Here is a 23,708-nt window from a genome sequence, read left to right as displayed (position 1 = left end):
ATGACAAGAACAATGTTAAAACACATTTTTCCTGGATTGGACCTTTCAACATACAGTACTTAACAGCTTAGACTGCACTACACTAGTGCACACACTAGTGGCCTACCACTCGCCCCAAGCATTATTGTAATCATTTTAATTATTTATTTTTATTCTGTATTTTTGAGCCCCAGTAAAGACGACTCACCTTGGTAACGAAGGTGGCGTTGGCATGGTATTTGACAGTCATGCTCCTGATCTCCTCCCTGAAGACGGGAGCGCGAGGAGCCTGCTCTGACTTGGGGATGATGGGCGCAGAGATCTCGCTCCAGTCGCTCTCCCCGCCCATGTTCTCGCACTTGACGCGGAACTCGTACTCGAAGCCCTCCAGCAAGGCTTTGACCTCGTATGTGGTCTCCACGATCTTCTTGGAGATGACCGACATCCACTTGTTCTGCTTCTTCTCGCGTTTCTCCAGGTAGTAGCCGGTGATCCTGGCTCCTCCGTCGCTGCTCGGTGGCTTCCAGCTCACGACGCAGGAATCCTTGGTGGAACTGGTGATGAACGGCTGCTGAGGAATGTCAGGCTTTTCTGAAAATAGACGGAAATTAAACAGAACATCAGTCACGTCATCAATATAAGTCTTGCTCTTTACATAATTGTGTTGCATTTGAGTGGAGCTAGTGAGCATTACTGTTCCACTATATCTTGTGCAAACATTTGATACATCATCATCTCTCCAATAGAACTAATGTGAACACTAACCGAATGGACTCTTAATGATGAGAACGGAGGGAATCTCCAGAGATTCGCTGACTCCATACTGGTTCTGGGCAGACACTCTGAAGTAGTAGCCGGCCTGCTCAGTCAGGTTGGGCACACGGCAGGTGTTGCCGGAGACGGACGAGGACACCAGGTGCCACAGCTCGCCCTCCTTGGCCTCGCGCTTCTCCACGATGTAGTTGGTGATCATGGAGCCTCCATCGTCCTTGGGAGGCTTCCAGCTGATGATGACGGAGCTCTTGAGCATTTTATCCACAATGATGGGGCCCTCTGGGATACATGGCTTGTCTAGAGACACACACACACATAAAGGATTGTTTAGGCTTTGTGAAAGGTTTTTCTATGAAGGTAATGTGACCACATGCAGAAAGCTATTTTATATATACATAATATACACATACATAACACACACACACACACACACACACACACACACACACACACACACACACACACACACACACACACACACACACACAGATGCATGTGTCTTCACCTTGGATCTCGACGCGCAGCGAGGTTTCGACGGTTCCGTACACGTTGCTGAGCTGCACCTTGTAGCGGCCGGCGTTGGTGGCCCGCTGGGCGTTCCTCACCACCAGGTGAGTGTAGCTCTCCGTGTTCTCGATGACCACCTGGTCCGACGCGGTGAGGGGCTTCTTGGCGTAGAACCACTTGATCTGCGGGATGGGACGCCCGATGTAGACTACGTGGAGCCTGAGACTGGTTCCCGCTCCGGCGTAGTACTTCTCCTTCAGGGGAAAGCCGGCGTGGAAGGCCGGGGCGGCCTGCAGGCGCAGCTTGCCGCTGGTCTCCACCTCGCCGGCCTCGTTGACGGCCCGGCAGCTGTAGACGCCCTCGTCCTCCTGCTCGTCCGACAGGATGGACAGCGAGTGGTTGCGTCCGTCGGAGCTCATCTTGTACTTGCGGCTCTGGATCAGCTCCTTGCCGTAGCGGTACCACTTGATTTCGGGCAGAGGTCTGCCGATGATGGCGCAGGTCAGCGTACCGGACTCGCCCAGATTGGCGGTGACGTCCTGGATGTCCTCCTTCAGGGCTGGAGCCTCACCGACTGTTGGTTTGTATGGAAAGGATTTAGACTCTACCGCTATTCTATTTTTCGTTAATATTGTAATAGTGCTTTTTCCCCCCTAATATATATATATATATATATATATATATATATATATATATATATATATATATATAAGCTATGGTCACATGCAGTACTTGAATCTAAAAATATAAAAGATATAGATAGATATAGATAAAGAAATGTAAATCAAGATAAGCTTACCCACTTAAACCTTACATACATTGTTGAGTCCCTCTGTTTTTATACTTCACCAAATCTCTTTGCTGAAAATACTCGATCTATAAGCTCACAAAGTGCCACAACGTTGTGAGCCTGTAGATCGGCTATTTTCAACACATTTTGGCCTACTTTCACAGAGAATATGGGCTTCAAAGGTACACAGACTGCAGGTCAACTCACCGCTCAGCTTGGTCTTGATGCCCATGGCTGTCCTGCGAGGTCTGCTCATGCCCGTCTCATTCTGCGCGAAGATTCTGAACTCGTACTCGGTGGCCTCCATCAGCCCGCCCATGGTGAACTGGCGGTCCTTCGAGCGCTCTTTGTTGCATTTCTTCCAGGCGCTCTCTCCGGCCTCTCGGAACTCTATCCAGTAGCCCAGGATCTCCTTGCCTCCGTCGCTCTCTGGCCTCTGCCAGTGGATGGTGATGCAGTCCTTGGTGACGGAGATGATGTCGATGTCTCCTGGCTGGCTGGGTTTGTCTGGAACACACAAATTAGCAAATAAAGATGTGAGATTTAGGGTTGGAACAAACCAATGGCTTAAAGTGTTAAAGTAAACAAATATTTTCTCAATAACTGTGGGCTCGCTGAAAGGCGAGACCAGTATGTTATACCAAAACTAAAAAAAAAAAAAAAAAAGGGGTGTGTCAAGTTTATTGTCCTAAAAAAACTGACTGACAGTACAAAGGCAGGGCCAATGGGGAGCAGTGAAAGGGTAGCTCTTTGTGCCCATACATGGTGTTCCATGCGAGCCCACACTGTTTCGTAGGAACAGTATTTATAGTGAAATAATTATCCTTTTCTTAATACACTCAATTAGAACAACCTGAGTTTATTTATTGTCATTATTGTTCAAAGACTTTCATTCAGATAAAAAAAAGAAAAAACACTCACCGAATGGATCTTTGCAGACCACTGGGTCCGAGGCTGGACCGGGCTCACTCTTTCCGATGTCGTTCTGAGCCACCACCCTGAAGGTGTACTCTGCGTCGGGGATGAGTCCGGTGACATTGTACATGGTGGTGGTGATGTGGGTCTTGTTGTGGCGCACCCACTTCTCCGTGGACACCTCCCGCCTCTCCACGAAGTAGCCAGTGACCCTGGAGCCGCCGTCGTCTCTGGGCCGGGCCCAGGACAGAGAGATGGTGGTCTTGGTCACGTCCATGATCTCTGGTGGGTAGCCGGGAGGTTCTGGTGGGCCTGGAAGGAAGCAGAAAATGTACACATTGTTATGATCCAATGGTAATCAAAGGGGATAATTTCATTAGTCAACAACTAGATACCGTGTGCTACTATATAAGCCTTTTGTTTTCTCGATGAGCTCATGAAAATAAAAAAATCCAGTATCTCAAAATATCTCAAGTCTACCTGCAATGGATTAATTCCTTAAATCGCAATAATTAGAATAAGAATAAGAATAATAATATAAAATGTCTTAATTCATTTGTGTCATGTTCTTTACATATTCTTATCCATTCCTAATCCTTTTCCACACTGTTCAAATGTTTTGAGATGCACCTATTACTACTTCTATGAATAACATCAACAAAAGTTGAACATCACCCAAATATCGACGGGACTTTGTCAAACCCACATCCACACTAAAGGCCCATTCCCACTGGGCGCAATAAAGATAAAGATAACGATAATTATCGTTAACGATCATTATGTTGGCGTTCACGGCGTGGCCATCCACTTCAATTGAGAACGATATTTCTTTTATCTTTATCGTGCCCAGTGGGAATGGGCCATGAATAAAACTAATAAAGTGTGGCGGTCAAAAAGTGACGTCTTACACAGCGGGGTCTTTGGCATGACGGCTTCGTCGGACTTCAGCGATCTGCTGACGCCGAACTGGTTCTCGGCAGAGATCTTGAAGTGGTACTCCACGTTCTCCTTCAGCCCCTTCACCACCAGCGAGGACTCTGTGACTCTGCAGTCCACTGTGCACCAGGCGGCCTTGGGGACCTCGCGCCGTTCCACGATGTAGCCCAGGATGTCGGAGCCGCCGTCGTCGGACGGGGGTCTCCAGCTCACCCTGACGGAGCGCGCCTGGATGTCGTCGAACTCCAGAGGACCCTCGGGAGCGTCCGGGCGGCCGATCACCTTCACCTGGTGGTGGGAATATAATGTTCAAATGAATGAAATGCATTTAAGCTATTGAAGTATGTAAATCAGTGGGACCCAAACTAGTGAAAACAACAGATCTACAAGGCGCCACGTTGTGAGCTTGTATATCGGCTATTTTCACTACCTCTTTATTAATAAAATTTCCTACTAATTAATCATTACCTTTTTTATTCGTGAAAAGCTTTTTGGAGAATGTTTTTTGAAAACGTTTTGAAATAATAATAATTAAAAACAAAATTTCCAGTGTTTGGGAACCAGTGATGTAAACCACTGGTACTAAAAATGGGGTCAGCGTAACCCCATCCTTGAGTTCCAAGAGGGATCACCGGGAAAATTGAGGAACAGTTAAACACTTAAGCTCTATTTCATTTTTCGGCTATTTGAAACTTAAAACAATCTACAAGCTCACAGAGCTGACCAGTTGAAGCACTAACCTTGATGTAAACGGCCTTTTTGCCACATTTGTTCTCCAGCACCAGGTCGTAGGTGCCCGTGTCGTCTTTGTGTGCGTCTTTGATGATCAGCTCGGTCAGGTCGTCGTGGGTGGCGATCATGGCCCTGTGAGAGATGTCACGGCCATCTTTGGTCCACTTGCAGGTGGGGAAGGGTTTGCCCTTGATGGGCACAGCCAGACGGATGACTCCGCCCTGTCTGACAATGTAGCCCTCCTCGTATGCCGTCTCCAGTTCGTAGTCGGGATAGACTAAGGTGGAGATGAGAGAACAGGTGAGTTCCAACGTATGGATATTCAAAACTATAGAATTTAAGAAATGATGTGTGGAACGTGGTTGCTGTCGGGCATTACCATTGTATCTCCATATCTCCCAACTTTTCTGTAAATTAATGCCCTACTTTTAGCCGTTTTACAAGCTCACAACACATTGGGATGCAACGCGTTGTGACCTTGTAAATCTACTATTTTAGCCATTTCTGAAGAAATTTGAATGTGAAAGTGGTTAAGTGTGTGTGTGGGTTTCTATAAATATTGAACAAATGAACAGTATCAACAAGAGCTCATGACCAAATAATAACTACATTGCATCCATTGGAACACAGCTTATTTTTTCTGTTGAAAAGTAATTGTTTTGGTCATACAAGGATTCCACCCGACAGTGACGATATTCTGAACTAAAGAATAAAGAAAAGACTTGCAGAAACACGACACATATTTAAAAACACAAGGAGCGGATACTCACTGAGCATTTCCTGTACTTTGACGACTCCGGGGACCTCTGCCGCCTCGCCGGCCCCGCCGCCGTTGCAGGCCCTGACGCGGAACTTGTACTCCGCCCCCTGGGGCATGTGGGTAAGGGTGTACTCCAGGATCTTGATGGGGGTGGTGTTGCACATGGTCCATTCCTCCTGGTCCACCCTCTGCATTTCAATGAGGTAGCCGGTGACGGCGGCGCCCCCTTCTTCCTCGGGAGGCGACCAGGCCAGTGTCACGGATGTCCTGGTGGTGTCTGTCACTCTGGGCTCCACCGGAATGCCTGGTGGCTCTGTTGAACACAGACCAACGGCTGGTTAATACAGTGGCTCTCGCACTTTTTTTTATTTCAAGGACCCTACCTTAACTCTGACAGTATACCAATGGAATCAAATGGTTCTGTTTGTGTGCAGTCAAGAGTTGTTGACTTATCAGAGTCCATTTAGAACCATTTAGAATTGTTATTTTCTTAGTCCCCCCCCTTTTCTTTGTTCTAGTCAACTAAATAAATAACTCTTTCCACTCACCGATGGGATCCATGGCCATGACGATCTCAGAGGTCTGGCTGGGTTTGCCCTCTCCTCTGGAGTTGATGGCGGTGATCCTGTACTCGTACTCGTTCCCCTCGATCAGAGCCGACGACCTGAAGCGCGTCATGGTGACGGGGTTCTTGTTGATCTTCATCCAGCGCTCCGAGCCCGCCTCCTTGCGCTCGATGATGTAGCCGGCGATGGTGGAGCCGCCGTTGTCCTCCGGGGCGCTCCACGTCAGCGTCATGCCCTCGTGGGTGACGTCGACGATCTCTGGTGTGCCGGGGGGTCCGGGGATGGCTGCAGGAGAGAAAGAGAGGGAGAGAGAGAGAGGTGTGTCAAAAGGTTTTCTTGCTCACATACATAACAATTTTATAACAGCCAATGCGCAGTTTTTGTGCATTTTGTGCAAAATCACAATCTTTCAAAAATAGCAGATCTAAAAGCTCTCATTGTATAACCGCTATTTTTCAATAATTAAAGCATTAAATCAGTGGTTCTCAAAGTGGAATCCAGGGACTCTGTGGGTTCCTTTAGGGGGGTCTAAATTGACCCATACAAGTCTGTAACTCTGACAGAGTACAAATGTCCATTTGTACTCTGTCAAAGTTAAGGGGAGACCTTGAAATCTGAAAGTTTGAGAAACACTACATTAAATAATTCTAGGCCTAAATGGGTTGGACAGTGAAACGGATTGGTTAGACTTACTCTTGGGGCTCTTGCACTCCACCACTTCAGACTGCAGGAATCCGCCCACGCCGAAGCGGTTCATGGCCGCCACACGGAACACGTACTCGGTGCCCTCCTTCAGCCGGGGGAACTTGAAGCAGGGCCGGGTCACCGACTCGGACACCGTTCTCCAGCCGGGGCGGTGGGCCTCACGCTCCTCCACCACGTAACCGCTGATGTTGGCGCCGCCATCCTTCTCCGGCGGGTCCCAGCTCACCGTCACCGAGACGCCGTCGTTCTCGTCGATCCTCACCGGGCCCACCGGGAGGCTGGGTTTGTCTGCAAAGGGGCAAGTAGGATGACTGGTTAGTATAGATCAGGGGTTTTCAAACCTTTTTAGGCCGTGACCACCAAAATAAACATATTTGAACTGGGGACCCCCCCCCACCCTGACAAGCACTTGGAATTGTAGGTATTACATTTAATGTGACTCGGTTCCACAGATAAATATTGTGAAAATAGCAGATCTACATGCTACATGAGCATGTAGAGCGGCTATTTTCACGATGTTCGCCTCTTGCTTACTTAATGTTTGACAGTTTGGCCAGTTTGGTATTAAAACGGTCTTGAAAGTCCTTAAATTGTCACTTTATAAATATGCAGATACCCTGTATACACTTATGTTGGTTTGTTTGTCCTATCCAATAAAGGCATAAAAGCCCCAAAACAAATCTTAAAAAAAAGAAAAGAAATAAGGTATATAAAAGCGATGAGACTGACCCAGGATGATGACTTTGATGACCTCCCTGGCTGTGCCAAGGGCGTTCTTCACCTCCAGGGTGTAGCTACCGGTGTCGTTGATGGTGGTCTCCCTGACCACCAGACGAGTGTATTTGCCGTTGCTGTCAATCTTGATGCGGTCCAGGCTGTCCTTCATCTTCTGGCCTCCGAAGGACCAGGTGCAGACGGGAGCTGGCTTGGCCTGGATGGGGATGTTGAGGTCGATGGGTTTGCCATGGTGCACCATCAGCATCTTCTGGGGCAGGGCGGACATGTCGATCTTTGGCACAACTGGGAGACAACGGAGAGACGTGTGTCAGGTCATATTGTCATCATTAGGGAGTGTGTGCTCGTTATCTGCAGCCTACCAAGCTGAAGATTTGGAAACGGTTATTCTTTTACAATTAATATAATTTGTTTCCCTTAATATGTCAGATGTTGGTGTTTCCCTAGTCGTTATTATCGCGCCCCATCTGCATGAGAAGCTGTGAATTTACAACCCAGGTTTTTCAAAGAAAATATCTGTAATCCGTGCACTAGGACTCTCCAAAACCGGGATCGGACCCAATAGTCTGGCATCGGTCGGCTCTAGCTGACGCCCTGACAGATAGTGAGTGGGTGAAGTGATTGGTGAGGGTGACGTCTGTTCTGTGTGTACCTTTTTCGTCCTGGATGATGACAGGCGTGGGCTGGTCCATGGGCTGACCGGCTCCTCGGCTGTTGGTGGCTCGGATCCTGAACAGCAGCTGCTCGCCCTCCGTCAGCGACTGGATGGTGTACTTGGACGCCGAGGCCTTGACGGTGGCCACCGTGCTCCAGCGGTCCGTGCCCACCAGGCAGGCCTCGATGATGTAGCCCGTCAGCCGGCTGCCGCCGTCGTGGTGGGGCTTCACCCAGAACAGGCTCACCGTGGACTTGGTGACGTCGGTGATCTGCAGGTCCAGCGGCACGGACGGCACCTCGCAGGTCAGCACGGCCTCGGCGGTCTCGCAGCCCTCCCCAACGCCGTAGATGTTCTCTGGCAGGACTCGGAAGAAGTAGTGGCAACCCTCCTCCAGGCCAGTGATCCTGAACACATTAATGGTTGTATTGTGTTCAATTATTGTTGTTCATTTTCATTGAGTTTAAAATATGTTTTCTGTCAGTAAGTTACGGACGGTGCTTTCCAAATTAAACAGAAGGGATTTACCACAGTTAATGGTGTTTTTGACTCTGAACGTTGGGAAATGTATACAAATTTAATTTCCTTTTTTAATTGCACAGTGCATGTGACAAATACCTTAAATATACAAAGAAATGATTGAGACTACAATACAAGCTCATAGCGCGCTCACAACACGTTGAGAACGCGCTGTGAGCTCGCTATTTTCCAACCGATTGATTTAAACAGAGGAATTGAAACGATTCTGTCGATGACGCTGATGTAAGAATTGCGACAGGGCCTACCTGTACAAGGTCTTCTTGCAATCTGTGGTGACCGTCTTGTAACCCTTCATGTTGGCTTCGCGTTTCTCTATGATGTAGTTGCTGACGTGGGCTCCTCCGTCGAGGGTCGGGACGTCCCAGGTGATGACCACAGTCTCCTTGGTGTAGTCCTTCACATTCACCACGCTAGGAGGCCCAGGGGTGTCTGCAGAGCAGGGGCAAAACAAGGATTACAAAAGATTAGTTCTGAAGCGATTCTAATAGTCTTGAATTTGAATTCATCATGACTCATATTTAGGGATGGAGCTTGTTACTTTTTATTGATAATGAGCACCTTATCGATCCTGCTTATTGAGCTGGGCTTTTATCGATCCCACAATTGAGCGTTTTCTAATATTTTGTGGAAAGACGTGAGACAAATTCTGGCTGACCACCATCTATGAAGATGACTATTGACAAAAGTAACAAATATTATTATTAAATATCATTAAAACAATCATTCATTAGTGTGCAATAAGTGTTAAATGGCTTTATATATTATGATTTATGAATAGCACTGTAATCATTTCTTGATCGCCTCTTGTCTTGATTGTTTAAACATGACGTCATGGGCCACTATGCTCGATAACAATCTTGATAAGCTTATTGATACCGGGTACTCAATACATTTGTTTGAGGACCCTAGTTTCGAGCTCCACCCCTACTCATATTGTGCTGCAGTTTAACGACATCATTATTGTTATCGTCGTCTTACCGTAGACCTTCACCAGGAGGGTGATGGTCTTCTTGCCAGAGGGGTTCTCGGCCTCGAGGACGTATTTTCCGGAGTCGTATCGGTCCACCTTCTCTACCATCAGAGAGGTGTACGTGTCGGTGGTCTCGATGAAGCCGCGTCTCTGCAGCTCCACGCCCTCCTTCCTCCAGGACACCACGGGCGTGGGTCGTCCCTTCACTGTCACAAACAGCCTGAGGGTTCCCCCGGCTCTGAGACACACTGTCTTCTTCAGGTCTTCCGAAAGCTCCAGGTCTGGCATGTCTGCATCGGGACAGAGAGACAGAAGATTAAAAACGACGTTTAACACATTTTATAGAAAAGGGCTATTTGAAGTGCTTTTCAAAACTTGATAGATTTGGGGACCCCCAGGGGGCGGCCTGAAAAGGTTGAGGACCACTGCTTTACAAAACATTGCACTTAAGTGCAGTACTTGCTTAAAATGTACTTTGTTACTTTAATCCACTGATTACAACCAATATTTTACGAATCAACAACCAATCTGTCTTTTTTTGTTGTTTTTGTCGTTTTCATCCGGTCCAACTTACCGACTTTCTCCAAAGGCTCTGTGATGACACTGGCACCACTGAACTCTCCGGTGCCGTTGCCGTTGACGCCTGCCACGCGGAACATGTACTTCTTGTTGGCCTGCAGGCCGGCCGCCACGTACGAGTTGGTAGTGATGGCCTTGGCGGTGGCGCGGTACCACTGCTCAGTCCCCTCCTCCAAGATCTCCACCATGTAGCCGGTGACGTCGGAGCCGCCGTCGTACATGGGTCTGGTCCACGTCATGCTGATGCTGTGCTTGGTGGTGTCCGTGATGCGAGGCGTCGAGGGGGGAGCAGGGGTATCTGGGGGGGGGGGATTTGACACACATGATAGCTTTAATCTGTGCTCAGTGGCTGGTATTAGGGTGCACTATCAAACCGATATCAAAATAATATACAGTAGCGGTTTTAGGCGATATTATGTTTTATATTTATATTTGTATGAAGCTGAAAAAAAGCCTTTTGTGATGATGAAGACTGCAGTTCCGTGTTTTCTGGGGAAGCTTCCGAAAGGTCAATATTAATACATTAATGGAAATGAGTGTGGTTCTTACAGGTGGGGTCTTTGCAGAGGATGTAAGGCGTGGCGTCACTGGGCTGGCTGCAGCCGGCAGCATTCTCCGCCGTCACTCTGAACTGGTAGTCACTGCCCTCCAGCAGACCTGTAATCTTCAAACGAGTGTCATAGATGGTGTAGTTCTTATTAACCCTGGTCCACCTAAAGAAACGGAGAAAGAGATAATTATGGTTAATTAACACATTGCCTGCTCACATTGAGGAGAATACTCTTTAATTCAAAAAAGTCTGCGGTTCCCCGCTATTGAGGAGAATGGTTTAACATCCATCCATCCATCCATTCATCCATCCATCCATCCACCCATCCATCCATGTACCTGGTGCTACTCTTCTCTCGTTTGTCCACCAGGTAGGTTTTGATCTCACTTCCTCCATCACTCTCAGGTTTGAGCCATTCAATGATGACATGCTCTTTAGCTACAGTTACGGCTTCAGGAACTCCTGGAGACGATGGAATGGCTGAAACACACAAACACAACACATCACAATCATGTACTGTGAACACACTTATATCTACAATACAAAAGCTCACAGCGCGTTCACAACGTTTTGTTTGTTATTTCTTATTTATCTGACGTCGGTACAGCAGACAATAACAAAAAAGAATCATTCAGTCAATCATTTCAAAGCTCAGGTGTCAGCTTACTGTATGCGTTCCTTGCGATGATGGGCTCGGACTCCCGAGGGACTCCGACTCCGAACTTGTTGACTCCCCGCACTCTGAAGATGTACTCGTTGTTCTTGATCAGCTTGGAGCTGACGCACGACAGGGTCTTGCACTCATTCTCCATCACCACCCAGTTGAGGCGGCTGGTCTCGCGGCGCTCCACCACGTAGTGTGTAGTGCTGTCACCGCCGTCCTCCAGCGGGATCTTCCAGCTGACGGTGCATTTCTCCTCCGTCACCCTGCTGATGGTGATGTTGTCTGCTGGAGCCCCGGGAGTGTCTGGAGGTAAAGAACACACTCATAGTCAGACTACAGACAAGACAAACAGACAGACCAACTCACATCAAAGCAAAGAAAAGAACATCTGTCTTTCATCGGGAGGTTGTGTTGTTTTTCTTACCCAGGACTTTAACATTGACGGCAGCCGTCTTGGTGCCGCCGGCGTTCTTCACGGTGAGGACGTATCTTCCTGTGTCATATCTGTCGCAGCTCTTGATGACGGCAATGGCTTTGGTGGCGGTGTAGGTCAGAGAGTACTTCTCTCCCAGGTCCAGAACCTTGTCTCCTTTAGACCACCACACCTTGGGCTCTGGTTTACCTCCAACTGCGCCGTCCAGAACCAGGTCTGAGCCAGCTGTGACTGTCACTGTCTCTCCTAGAGCTGCGGTGTTCAGCTCTGCTTTGGGAGGACCTGAGGAGACAGGGAACAGGGCCAGGTGTTTTGAAATGCAGTTCCATGATATATGATCGCTTATATAAAGATTTATATAATAATGCTGAATTACAAGCACAAAGACTAGGAATGGGCTTAATGGTGAAACGAGTAGAGGACAGCAACCGTTAACGTACTGTATTCGTCCTTGCAGGTGACGGGTCCGGTGGTCGCGGAGGGAGCGCTGTGGACACCGCCGGCGTTCTTGGCGATGACGCGATACTCGAACGTCTCGTCCTCTCCCAGGTTGCCCACGGTGAAGTAGGTCTCGGTGATAGTGGTGTAGTTGCACTTCAGCCAGCGGTAGTCGTCCCATTCGTCGGTGGTGTACACCTTCCTCTCCACGACGTAGCCCACGATCTTACTGCCGCCGTCGTTGAGCGGCACGGACCAGGCCAGAGACACGGAATTACGTGTGATGTCTGTTACCTCTGGTTTACCGGGAGGATCTGAACACACGGCAGGGAAGGGTGTTTAGAGGTAATATAGAATAGAAACACTTGAAAATGTAGAACATTTAAAGGTGCTGTTGGTGATACTTTTTGGTGAAAGCAAAAATAGGTTTTATTTGTGTGTGTTGTGATAGTAATCACTGCTATAGATTGGATTGGATAAAATTGTTTCTGTTTGCTAAAGACCTAGATAGATGGGGACACTCCTGTTACTAAACAGAAAAAACACTAGCAATGCTTACTATGTTAAATATAGACCTATTTAACACTTATTTTCAAACCAAAACAATATCACTTTCTGCACCTTTTAATAGTTTATCCAAATATCAGTGGACAGTATTTTTCCCTTACCGACAGGGTTGAGAGCCAGCACAGGCCTGGAGGCCTCGCTGGCCTTGCTGAGGCCGGCGATGTTCATGGCGTAGACCCTGAACTGGTAATCCAGTCCCTCGATCACACTGGACACCTTGTATTGGCACTCCAGGCAGGGCAGCTTGTTCTCCCTCACCCACAGGATGGTGTTCCTCTCCTTCTTCTCAATCCAGTAGCCGGTCACCTGGCTGCCGCCATCATTGTAGGGCACGTCCCATTTGATGCTGATGGCACTGCCTGACACCGACACCACATCTGGACGAGTGGGTGGGCTCGGGGCAACTGGAAGGACAGAGAAAAGGGCATTGAGATTATTCCGTAGCTCAGAGACCATATGTTTTATCGATAGGTTCAAATGTTAAAACAAAATAATTACTGTGAATTTAATTACATGTTGTTGCTGTAATATGAAACCAATGAAAAGTATTAACAAGATCTTATGACTAAATAATACCTACAGTGCCTATCCTGAAACGTAACTTGTGCTTCAGGTGTCAACACAACTCACCGAATGGATGCTCGATGACCACTGCAGCAGACTCGATGGACTTGCTGACTCCGAACTTGTTCTCGGCGCACACTCTGAAGGTGTACTCCATGTACTTGGTGAGGTGAGACACTTTAATGGTGGTTCTCTTCACGCTCGAGTTAACCACCTGCCAGGACGCCGACCCGGACTCGCGTTTCTCCACAATGTAGTTGGCGATCTCGCTGCCTCCGTCGTCGGCAGGCTCTGACCAGGCCAGGTTGCAGGATTCCGAGGACACTCCGGAGATCTCCAAAGGACCCGTGGGAGGGCTGGGCCTGCCCACAATCACCACCGTCACCGCGAAGGTCTTCACTCCGGCGGCGCTCTCCAGGACCAGGTAGTACTTGCCGCTGTCGGTCCTCTTGCTGTCTTTGACCACCAGAGTGGCTCTCTCGGCACTGCTCTGGATGGACACTCTGTCCGTTTCCTTCAGCTTCATCTCCTCCAGCTTCCAGGTCGCCTTGGGAGACGGTCTGCCGCTGATGGGGATGTCGATGGTGAAGGTGTTGCCGAGCTTGCAGACGATGAGCTGTTTGGTGATGCTGCTGAGGTCGGCCGTGGGCTCGATGCGAGGCTCCTTGATCATGATGGCGCCGCGGATGGCCTGGGGTTCACTGATGCCGGCGTCGTTCGTGGCCTTTACACGGAATTCGTACTCGGTGTTCTCGGTCAGACCCTCCACCAGCATCTTTAGGGACTTGGTCTCCCCAGCCACGTTCCACTTGTCGGTGCCCTTGATCTTGCATTCCACGATGTATCCTCTGATGCGGCTGCCTCCGTCGTGTTCGGGTTTCTGCCACACCAGGGAGGCCGTGGAGCTGCTGGTGTCCACGACGTCCAGCCTCTTGGGCGGAGCAGGCTCCTCTGTGGCCATGATGGGCTCGGTCATCTCGTGAGCCTCTCCCTGGCCATACTGGTTGACTGCGCACACCCTGAACAGGTACATCACGCCGATATCCAGTCCGGTCACCCGGATCATCTGGCGTGAACACTTCATGCTGACTGGCTGCCAGGCCAGGCGGCTGGCCTCGCGTTTCTCAACGGTGTATTCACGGACACGTGCTCCACCGTCATTGCTGGGGGCGTCCCACATCATGGTCAGGGCTCCACGGGTCACGTCCTTGAACTTGATGGCTCCTGGAGGTCCAGGTGTGTCAAGGACTTTGAGCGTGAGGGTGATGGCCTTGTGTCCGCTGTTGTTCTCCAGGGACAGCATGTACTTGCCAGCCTCATACCTAGGGGTTGGCACAATCATGACATTTTAGTTGACGATTAATCTTCGTACAAATCATTGTGCTTAGCGATTTTACTGTGTTTTTGGCATTGCACATTGTAATGTATACTACATTTCTGTTAGCCTTTTAGGCTTCATAAACAAAAACTGCATAACTTAAATATACAAAGAAATGACAATGACGGGGACCAATAATCAAAATAAATAATGTACAAAGGCCAAAACAGGCCATATACTTGTGACAAGGCCTATACTCCGTACCTGGTGACACCCTCGATGGTCAGCGTGGAGGAGGACTCTGTGGTGTGGATATCGGCCATGACGGGCAGCTCGGCGTCTACCTTTGACCACGTGGCCAGAGGAGCGGGTTTGCCCCGGAAGGGAATGTGGAAGGAGACGGTGCCGCCGTTCTTCACAATGTGGGTCTGCTTGAAGTCGGCGCCGATGTCTATCTCCGGGGACGTCAGCCTGTCCAGGGCCTGGACGGCGTTGGGGACCACCCCTGCGTCGCCCTGTCCGGCCCCGTTCACCGCCATCACTCGGAACTTGTAGAACTCTCCGGCCACCAGGCCCTTGGTGGTGTACCGGGTGTCGATGCAGAGGATGTCGTTGACCCTGTGCCATTCCTCCAGGCTGGCCTTGCACATGTCCACGTAGTAGCCGATCACCTCCAGGCCTCCGTCGAATATCGGCTTGGTCCATTCGATGGTGATCGAAGACTTGGTTGAATCCACCGCCTAGACAAGAAACGACAACAAGTTCAATGGCTGGATTTTCTCACAAAGTTACTTTACCAACACCCACCACCACGAACTCATAAAAACAAACAGTTATTATTAACCCTACAAGCAGTACCTTGACCAGCGTGGGGGCGCTGGCAGTGCTGGTGGGCTCTCTGGTCTTGAAGAGCCTGGATGTGCTGCTGGCCGGCCCGACGCCGGCGCCGTTCTCCGCCATGACGCGGAACTCGTACTCGTAGCCCTCGGTGAGCATGGTGACCCGCTGGCGGAGCTCAGTGATGGGCCTCTTGGAGGAGACCTTCACCCAGCGCAGGCTCTTCTTCTCGCGCCTCTCCAGGATGTACTGCTTGATCTCGTTGCCGCCGTCCGAGCGGGGGCGGGTCCAGCACACAGTGATGCTGTTGCCTGTGATGTGAGTGGCGTCCGGAGTGCCGGGTGCTTCGGGAACGGCTAGAGGAGGGAGGGAAAGATGGTTGGTTATCCTGTGCTGTCGGGCAGAAACCTCTTATCTCCGTATTTTAACTTTTTGAGAATAACAAAATATATACAGTACTGCACATTAAGTACTTTTACTTTTGTTACTTTAAGTATGTTTTGATGCCAAAATGTGGGTATTTTGAGTAAGATTTTAATTTAAATACAGGACTTTTACTTTCTACACTGTGGCATTGCTACATTTGCTCAAGTCGAACATCCTAGCACTTCTTCCATCCAGCGTGTACTTACTGTACTGCATCTGAGCGATGATGGGCTCAGAGTCGAGGGACTTGCCCACGCCAAACTTGTTGACGGCAGAGATCCTGAACTGGTATTCGTTGCCCTTGATGAGGTTGACCACGTTGTAGGAGCAGGCCTCCACCTTGGAGTTGACGAGGGCCCAGGAGATCCTGGACGTCTCCCTCTTCTCCACCACGTAGTGGATGATGGCCGAGCAGCCGTCGTTCTCCGGCGGGTTCCACCACACCGTGCACTTTTCGGCAGTAATGCCTGTGAAGCGGATGGGTCCTTCCACGGGTCCGGGGGTATCTAAAGGGAGGGGGGATTAGTGGATTAGTTTTTGCAGCCCAGACAATATGATGGACCTTTTGTGATCAGTGCACGTTTTCGCTTAATACGTCAATGGCTCTGGGGAAGAAGGGGAATGTTTCCGTCTGTAGCGCCTCAAGGGCAACAGGTGATGGTTCGGGTGTGTACTGTCCTGCACATATATGATATATAATATATGATAATAATGTAGTTTTATTCATGTGTACTGACCCTGTACTCTGACGTTGACTTCAGCCTTTGTGCCTCCAGAGCTGTTCTTGGCCTCAACGGTGTAGAGGCCGCGGTGGCTCCTGTCGGCGTCTCGGACGAACACGCTGCTGCAGCCGATGTTGGTGGAGACCTCGATGTCGAACATGGTCCTCTTGTCGATCTCCCGTCCGTCCTTGTACCAGATGACCTGAGGGACGGGACGGCCAGTGATGGTGCAGTTCAGCTTGACGTTCTCGCCAGCCCTCAGGGTCAGAGCCTGGTCCTTAGCCCACTCGATCTGAGGAGCAACTGGATGGGGGACAAAGCAAGCATCAGACGTCGGCACAGTACTCAACACGTAAACCCCATACGTTGATGGGCAGAGTCACTCAAGGCTCTACGTGCCTCTTAAGTTGTTGCTCTAGATTAAATATATTTGCTGAAAATTGCAGATCTACAAGCTCACACCTTATTGTCATTCTACGTGTTGTGAAGTTATTTTTAAATGGTACTTTAAGGACACTTTTGGTACTTTAAATATATTTTATGGAATGGTATCCTTCCACATCTGCAGATATACGGTATGCCATTAAATATAAAATCTGAATACATACCGCTTTCATCCCTGGTCATGATGTATCCAGAAGAGTTGGACGGTGGGCTCACGGTGCCCACAGCATTCCTGGCAATTACATGGAACTCAAAGCGGTCTCCAGATGGCAGGCTGGTGACAGTGAACTGAGTCTCACAGATGTCAGTGAAGTTGCAGCGCAGCCATTTGCCGCGGCCCTGCCGTCTTTCCACGGTGTAGCCCACGATCTTGCTGCCGCCGTCTCTCTTGGGAATGTCCCACGCCAAGGTGACCGAGTCTCTGGTCACGTCGATGCATTTGGGGGTGCCGGGTGGGTCTGGACGGAGGAAGGGGTCAAATACATTAATTGTTTGAGAAATGGTCCCACAGAAATACAATGATTCCTTCAATGTAACTTTTAAATTAACCTTTAATTTATTATACTTTTGTATTTCTTGGAGCACTCATTGGGGACTTACCAACAGGCTGGATGGCAAGACGGTGTTTGCTCTGTTCACTGACGGGGCTCAGGCCCGCGTTGTTCTCGGCGTAGACTCTGAAGGAATACTCCAATCCTTCAATCAGGCCACCAATCCTGTACTCTCTGTTGGTGATGATGGTCGAGTTGTGCTTCTCCCAAAGCAGGCTGTTCCTGTCCTTCTTCTCCACGTGGTAACCCAGGATGGGGGAACCTCCGTCGAAGCCCGGCGCCTCCCACTGGATGCTCATGCCGTCACTGGTGATGTTGAAGGCAACTGGTTTGCCCGGTTGGCCTGGTGCCTTGTACTGGTGCTCGGCTAAGACCTCGGCGGAGGTGAGGGACTGGCTGACACCGAACTTGTTCTCGGCGCGCACTCTGAACTGGTAGAGTGTGCCCATGACCAGGTTGGTGATCTTGAAGGAGGTCCTGACCACGCTGGAGCACACTAGCTTCCAGGTGGAGTGGGCGGGGTCGCGCTTCTCCACGCTGTAGCAGGTGATCTCGCCTCCGCCGTCCTCCTTCGGTTCGTCCCAGGAGATGATGATGCTCGTCGCTTTGATCTCATCGAAGCGGATTGGACCGATCGGCAAAGAGGGGGGACCCAGTGTTATCACTTTGATGTCGAAGAAGGCCTTCTCCGTCATCCTGTTGTCCAGGACCAGCGTGTACATGCCGGCGTTCTCCTTCTTTGCCATTCTGACAGTGATCGAGGTCTTGTTATCCGTGGTCCTGAAGCGGATCTTGTCGCTCTCCTTAATGGGGACGTTGTCCTTCATCCAGCTGATGTAAGGTCTGGGTTTGCCCTTGAAGGGAAGCTCGATGTGGATGTTCTGCCCGACGCGGACAGGCAGCTCTCCGTTGACGTAGTCGATGAGGTTGGCTTCAGGCAGGATGATGAAGTCCTTCACCGTAATCGGTCCGATCAGGGAGAAGTCGCTGTTGCCCTTCTCGTTCTTGGCGAACACTCTGAAGTCCATCTCGGCGTTCTCCTTGAGTCCTGTCACCTCGCAGCTGCAGCGCTTGCAGGTGGCACCCAGGACCCAGGTGGGGTCCTCCTTGGTTCTCTTCTCAATGATGTAGTCGGAGATGTGGCTGCCTCCGTCATGATCGGGTCTCTGCCACTGCAGGGTGACAGAGGTCTTGGTGGAGTCCAACATCACCAGGCTCCTAACAGCGCCGGGCGTCTCCGTCGCTCTGACGGGCTCTTTGGTCTCACAGGTGTCGCCCACACCGAACTCGTTCTCAGCGGACACGCGGAAGAAGTAGGCCACGTCCTCCTCCAGACCTGTCACCTTGTAGAAGGTGTTGGTGCACTCTGCACTCATCACCTGGTAGGCCTTCATGGTGGACGCCTTCTTCTCCACAATGTAGTTGGTGATGGGGGAGCCTCCGTCGATAAGAGGAGCTTCCCAGCTCAGACTCAAGTTGCCTCTGGTCACGTTCTTGATCAAGACCTTCTGGCAGGCGGACGGGCTGTCCTGGACCCTCAGAGACACTGTGATGAGCTTAGGCTCTCCGACACCGTTCTCGATCTCCAGTATATACTTTCCGCAATCGTCGCGGGTGACTGCGGGGATGAGGAGGGTGGTGGAGCGCTCTGTGTTGGTGATGTTGTAGCGGTGGTCGCCGGCGATGTTGCGGTCGTCGCGGCGCCAGGTCACATTGGGAGCGGGGCGCCCCTTCAGCGGGATGAACACCTCGACGTTGCGGCCCGCCTTGGCTGTGTACTGTGTTGTCATGTTAACGTCCAGATCCAGGTCAGCCTCCTCTGTTTGGACCAAAAATAACACAAAATAAAGCAAATATATATATACGAATATATACGAATTTCAATAAATACGTTTAAATAATTTACCAAATATCACACTTTAAAACGTTTAGTGTAGGAATACAAACCCAGGATGTCTTTGGCTTGGATGGGCGAGTACATTTTAATGTCCTCTCCCCGGCCCTTGCCGTTGACGGCGAACACCCGGAAGAAGTAGTACATTCCAGGCTTTAGGTGGGACACCACATACTCGCAGGTGCGGACCTCTCCCTTGGAGCTGATGGTCACCCATTCTCTGTCGTCCGTGTTCATCTGTTCCACGTCGTAGTGGGTGATCTCGCTGCCTCCGTCGTACACAGGCGCATCCCAGCCCAGGGTGATGGATGTCTTGGTGGAGTCCACCACTCTCAGCTTGGACGGTTCGCCTGGGAGGTCTGGCGTGGAGGAAGACACAACATGTTTGTTACACGTCAACTTATATTGTTACAGTTATTGTGCTCAAAGTCCGGAATGTTGCGATGAAAGATGACATTGAAAAACTCTTGATCTGCGTTAATATTCAATTAAGTTGTTTTGTACCGATGGGGTCGTAGGCCTTGTAGAGGTCCGATCCTTCGGAGTATTTTCCGGCTCCGGCCTTGTTGACGGCACACACTCTGAACTGGTACTCGTTGTTCTCCGTCAGGTTGCCCACCTTCTGCCTGGTGTCTCTGATGGTACCCTTCACCACCTGGTAGGGAACCAACAGCAGCTTCAAGTTAAACACTTAGCTAAATTATGTCTTTGTGATGCTTGAATCCTGAACACAATCAATGCAGTGCAGACCGTGCAATGCAAATGTGAATCTGCAGATGAGATATTTTACTTTTTATTATGTTTCATTTCTATAATATATATTGACCTTAAACCACTGCAGACTCTTCTTCTCTCTCTTTTCCAGGTAATATCCATCGATGTCACTGCCTCCGTCCAAAGCGGGTCTCTCCCAGAGCACTGTCATGCACGACTTGGTGATCGTCGTCACTTTGGGCTTGGAAGGCTCGCTGGGAGGAACTACGGGAATGAACAAATATAAACCGGTTGAAATATACAATTATACATAATACAAGTCATATTGTTTTACTTACAATGAGTTCAAAATAACAATGAAATATATATATATATATATATATATATATATATATATATCAAAAATCCTTTTATTGGTGGTGAATAATTAGATCATTTTATTTAAGATGTCTCTGATTTAGGGGTTTAAGAGTTTAATCAAACTAAACAAATCGATTTGGGGACTGCCCCATAGGTCGAACTTCCGTTGGGTCAAACAGTGTTGGCAGGTTAGATAATCACTCACCAGCTTCGGCAGGTTAGATAATCACCTGCATCACGGTTACTGAGGTTAGGGCTAGGGTTAGGGTTAGGTTTAGGCATAGTTTTACTGAGGTTAGTAAAACTATGTTAGGGTTAAGGTTAGGATTTGGTTGTCGGACCAAAAGGGTGTTCGACCTAATGACATGTTTGTTACCCATCGATTTAAGCAATCATACACAGTATGATTAAAGTATTAAATAGGGCACTATGTAACCTTTTAAATGAATAATACGGTATGTAATTTTGTCCAATCTGTATGGTAGACTATGTTAATACAATATAACCTTCGTCTCCCCGCACTTCTATTGAGGTAATTCTTTGATCGTGATCACGTGTGTTGCATTTCTTTACCGAATGCGTTCTTTGCAACGATGGGCTCGGACTCCAGGGCGTCTCCCACTCCGTATTTGTTGATGCCGCGGACCCTGAAGATGTACTCGTTGCCCATGATGAGACGCTGCACGTTGACGATGCAGTCCACCAGCTTCTCTGAGATGATGGACCACATGATCCTGCTGGTCTCCCTCTTCTCCACGATGTAGTGCGTGACCATGGCACCGCCCTCGTCGGTCGGTGGAGCCCACATGATGGTGATGTTGGACGCTGTCACCTTCTTGAACTGGATTTCTCCCGCCGGAGGACCCGGCTTGTCTGGAGAACACAATGCAAAGGGAAGAAGGAATTAGAGCTGGGAAGATTCTCTTCTATTATTATTTAACAGCCTATGAATTTAATTAATTATATAACCCATAATTATCATCAATGAATCCAATGATTATGATCAATAATCAATAGATGAATCTAATGATTCTTATCATCAATAATCCATGTTATGATCTATTAATTAAAGTAGCAGCCCACCTAGGATTTGAAGCCTGACGGTGGCGGAGGCCGATCCCAGGGAGTTCTTGATTTTGACCTCGTAGCTTCCAGAGTCCAGACGGGTGGTGTCCTTCAAGATCACGGCTACGGATTCAAACGTGCTCTGGAAGGAGACCTGAGCACTGGCCTTCAGTTCTTTGCCGTCCTTAAACCACTCGATGGTCGGAGCGGGCTTGGCGGTGATGCTGAATTTGAGCTCCACAGTGGATTCACGGTGGTGTTTCACTTCGGTCACATACTCCTGAGGAATGTCTATAACTGGAGCACCTGCAGAACAGAATCAGAATCAGCTTTATTAATGTCGCATCACAGGTTTTTGTAGTTTTCGTGAGAGAGGCGGATAGAGATAGAGGAAGTGCAAGGAGAAACATTCAAGAATCACTGCAATAAAAAAAGATAGAAAAAGTTTCTTCAAAAAGAGTCCACTACCCACCATAGGTGTCCACACATGTAGCAGGTCCCACCACAGCGGAGGGGTTGCTGGTGGAGCCCACAGCGTTCTTGGCCATGACTCTGAACTCGTAGCTCTGGTCCTGGGTCAGACCGGTGATCGTGTAACGTGGGTCGCTGATGTTGGTGAGGTGAGCCTTGGACCAGCGCCCTTCGCCCTCTCTCTTCTCCACGATGTAGCCGGTGAGCTTAGAGCCGCCATCGTAGTTGGGTTTGTCCCACATGAGGCTGATGGACTGCTTGGTGATGTCGCAGATACGCACGTTGATGGGAGGTTCTGCAGGACAGAAGGAACCGCGTGTTTAGTTTATTTTCCTCTATTGAGTCAAATAAATGACATTTGCTACATAGTTCATGCATTATGTCAGTCATTGCTTCTAAATACAACTGATGATGTAATTGATCAACTTGATTCACTGTATAGGTGGGAGGGACAGCACTATGGGCAGTGACAGCCAAAATCACACATGAGATATTCCGATTATGCAGCTGAGGTGCTAAACCTGCATGCTGATATATATTTTAAATTCAAGTTTGACTACACAACTCTCAGCAGAAATTAATCATTTAACCACTTTAGGCGAAATTAGGCAATCTACAAGCAAGTAAATATGCTAACTGTTTTCCACATCAAACTCACCGCACGCATCGATAGCCAGCACAGCATCGGACACCTTGCTGAGAGGGCCGACTCCAGCAGCATTCTCTGCTGCCACCTTGAACTCGTAGATCAGTCCAGGGGCAATGTTAAGGACCTTGTAGTGGTTGGCACGGATCACCGTCCTGTTGACGGTGGTCCACAGGATGCTGTTCCTGTCCTTCATCTGCAGGTGGTACCCGAAGACTGGGCTGCCGCCGTCAGACGTGGGCCCATTCCAGACCACGGTGACAGTCTCCCTGGTCACTGACTTGATCTCTGGAGCGGATGGAGCGTCAGGGAGAGCTGCAAAAGGACAACACAGACAGGTCAGTGATGAGATGAGGTGAGGGGAGGGGAGGGGAGGGGAGGGGAGGGGAGGGGAGGGGAGGGGAGGGGAGGGGAGAGGAGAGGACAGAACACAATCTATATTCTATGGCTTCCATCCATTTTAATGTGTCTTCCGTACAATATCAATCAGGAAGAGAGGTCAAATACTTGAAACGTACTGTAAGGCAGGCTGACAGTGATAGGTAGTGAGTCCAGTTGCTCGCTGATGCCGTATCTGTTCTCGGCCCTGACTCTGAACTGGTACTCCACCCCGGTGTGCAGCTTCAGGATCTTATAGGTGCAGCGGGCCACTGCAGACGACACCTCTGCCCAGTTGGTGCCGGTGGTCTCTCTCTTCAGGAGCACGTAGTTGGTGATGACGCTGCCGCCTTCGTAGGCCGGGGGGAGCCAGGTGAGGGTGACGCTGTCCTCTGTGACGTCGGACATCTCTATCGGTCCCAATGGAGCGCTGGGACGGTCCAGGACCACGATGTTCACAAACGACTTGGTGGTTCCGCTGGAGTTGGGGCAAGATCGTACATTTGGTTGAAAAACTAACGAA

At 49.4% G+C, this 23,708-nt stretch overlaps 1 protein-coding gene across 1 annotated transcript in view; it reads right to left on the bottom strand.

Annotated features, from left to right (window-relative positions):
* Positions 1–23,708, bottom strand: part of LOC308307447 (titin-like) — a gene marked incomplete at both ends in the record, with an annotated part of 241,805 nt that overhangs the window by 8,706 nt on the left and 209,391 nt on the right. Inside the window, 36 exons of the mRNA XM_080752712.1 lie at positions 188–570; positions 745–1,050; positions 1,259–1,834; positions 2,258–2,557; positions 2,972–3,277; positions 3,874–4,189; positions 4,642–4,910; positions 5,404–5,706; positions 5,942–6,244; positions 6,653–6,952; positions 7,394–7,684; positions 8,052–8,461; positions 8,840–9,023; positions 9,573–9,854; positions 10,139–10,441; positions 10,693–10,856; positions 11,032–11,173; positions 11,361–11,660; positions 11,782–12,072; positions 12,231–12,542; positions 12,897–13,199; positions 13,426–14,681; positions 14,942–15,417; positions 15,536–15,870; positions 16,147–16,446; positions 16,678–16,965; positions 17,271–17,564; positions 17,707–19,476; positions 19,605–19,910; positions 20,056–20,206; positions 20,378–20,529; positions 21,199–21,498; positions 21,709–21,996; positions 22,163–22,456; positions 22,820–23,122; positions 23,326–23,663. Of these exons, the coding sequence (XP_080608838.1) occupies positions 188–570; positions 745–1,050; positions 1,259–1,834; positions 2,258–2,557; positions 2,972–3,277; positions 3,874–4,189; positions 4,642–4,910; positions 5,404–5,706; positions 5,942–6,244; positions 6,653–6,952; positions 7,394–7,684; positions 8,052–8,461; positions 8,840–9,023; positions 9,573–9,854; positions 10,139–10,441; positions 10,693–10,856; positions 11,032–11,173; positions 11,361–11,660; positions 11,782–12,072; positions 12,231–12,542; positions 12,897–13,199; positions 13,426–14,681; positions 14,942–15,417; positions 15,536–15,870; positions 16,147–16,446; positions 16,678–16,965; positions 17,271–17,564; positions 17,707–19,476; positions 19,605–19,910; positions 20,056–20,206; positions 20,378–20,529; positions 21,199–21,498; positions 21,709–21,996; positions 22,163–22,456; positions 22,820–23,122; positions 23,326–23,663 (13,195 nt within the window). The remainder of the gene's footprint in view (positions 1–187; positions 571–744; positions 1,051–1,258; positions 1,835–2,257; positions 2,558–2,971; positions 3,278–3,873; positions 4,190–4,641; positions 4,911–5,403; positions 5,707–5,941; positions 6,245–6,652; positions 6,953–7,393; positions 7,685–8,051; positions 8,462–8,839; positions 9,024–9,572; positions 9,855–10,138; positions 10,442–10,692; positions 10,857–11,031; positions 11,174–11,360; positions 11,661–11,781; positions 12,073–12,230; positions 12,543–12,896; positions 13,200–13,425; positions 14,682–14,941; positions 15,418–15,535; positions 15,871–16,146; positions 16,447–16,677; positions 16,966–17,270; positions 17,565–17,706; positions 19,477–19,604; positions 19,911–20,055; positions 20,207–20,377; positions 20,530–21,198; positions 21,499–21,708; positions 21,997–22,162; positions 22,457–22,819; positions 23,123–23,325; positions 23,664–23,708) is intronic.

The sequence above is a fragment of the Nannobrachium achirus genome (assembly GCF_963921795.1).
Source record: "Nannobrachium achirus genome assembly, chromosome: 22".
NCBI classification, from domain to species: Eukaryota; Metazoa; Chordata; class Actinopteri; order Myctophiformes; family Myctophidae; genus Nannobrachium; species Nannobrachium achirus.
Note: the sequence above shows the minus strand (reverse complement) of the source record. Positions and strands in the feature narration are given on the sequence as shown.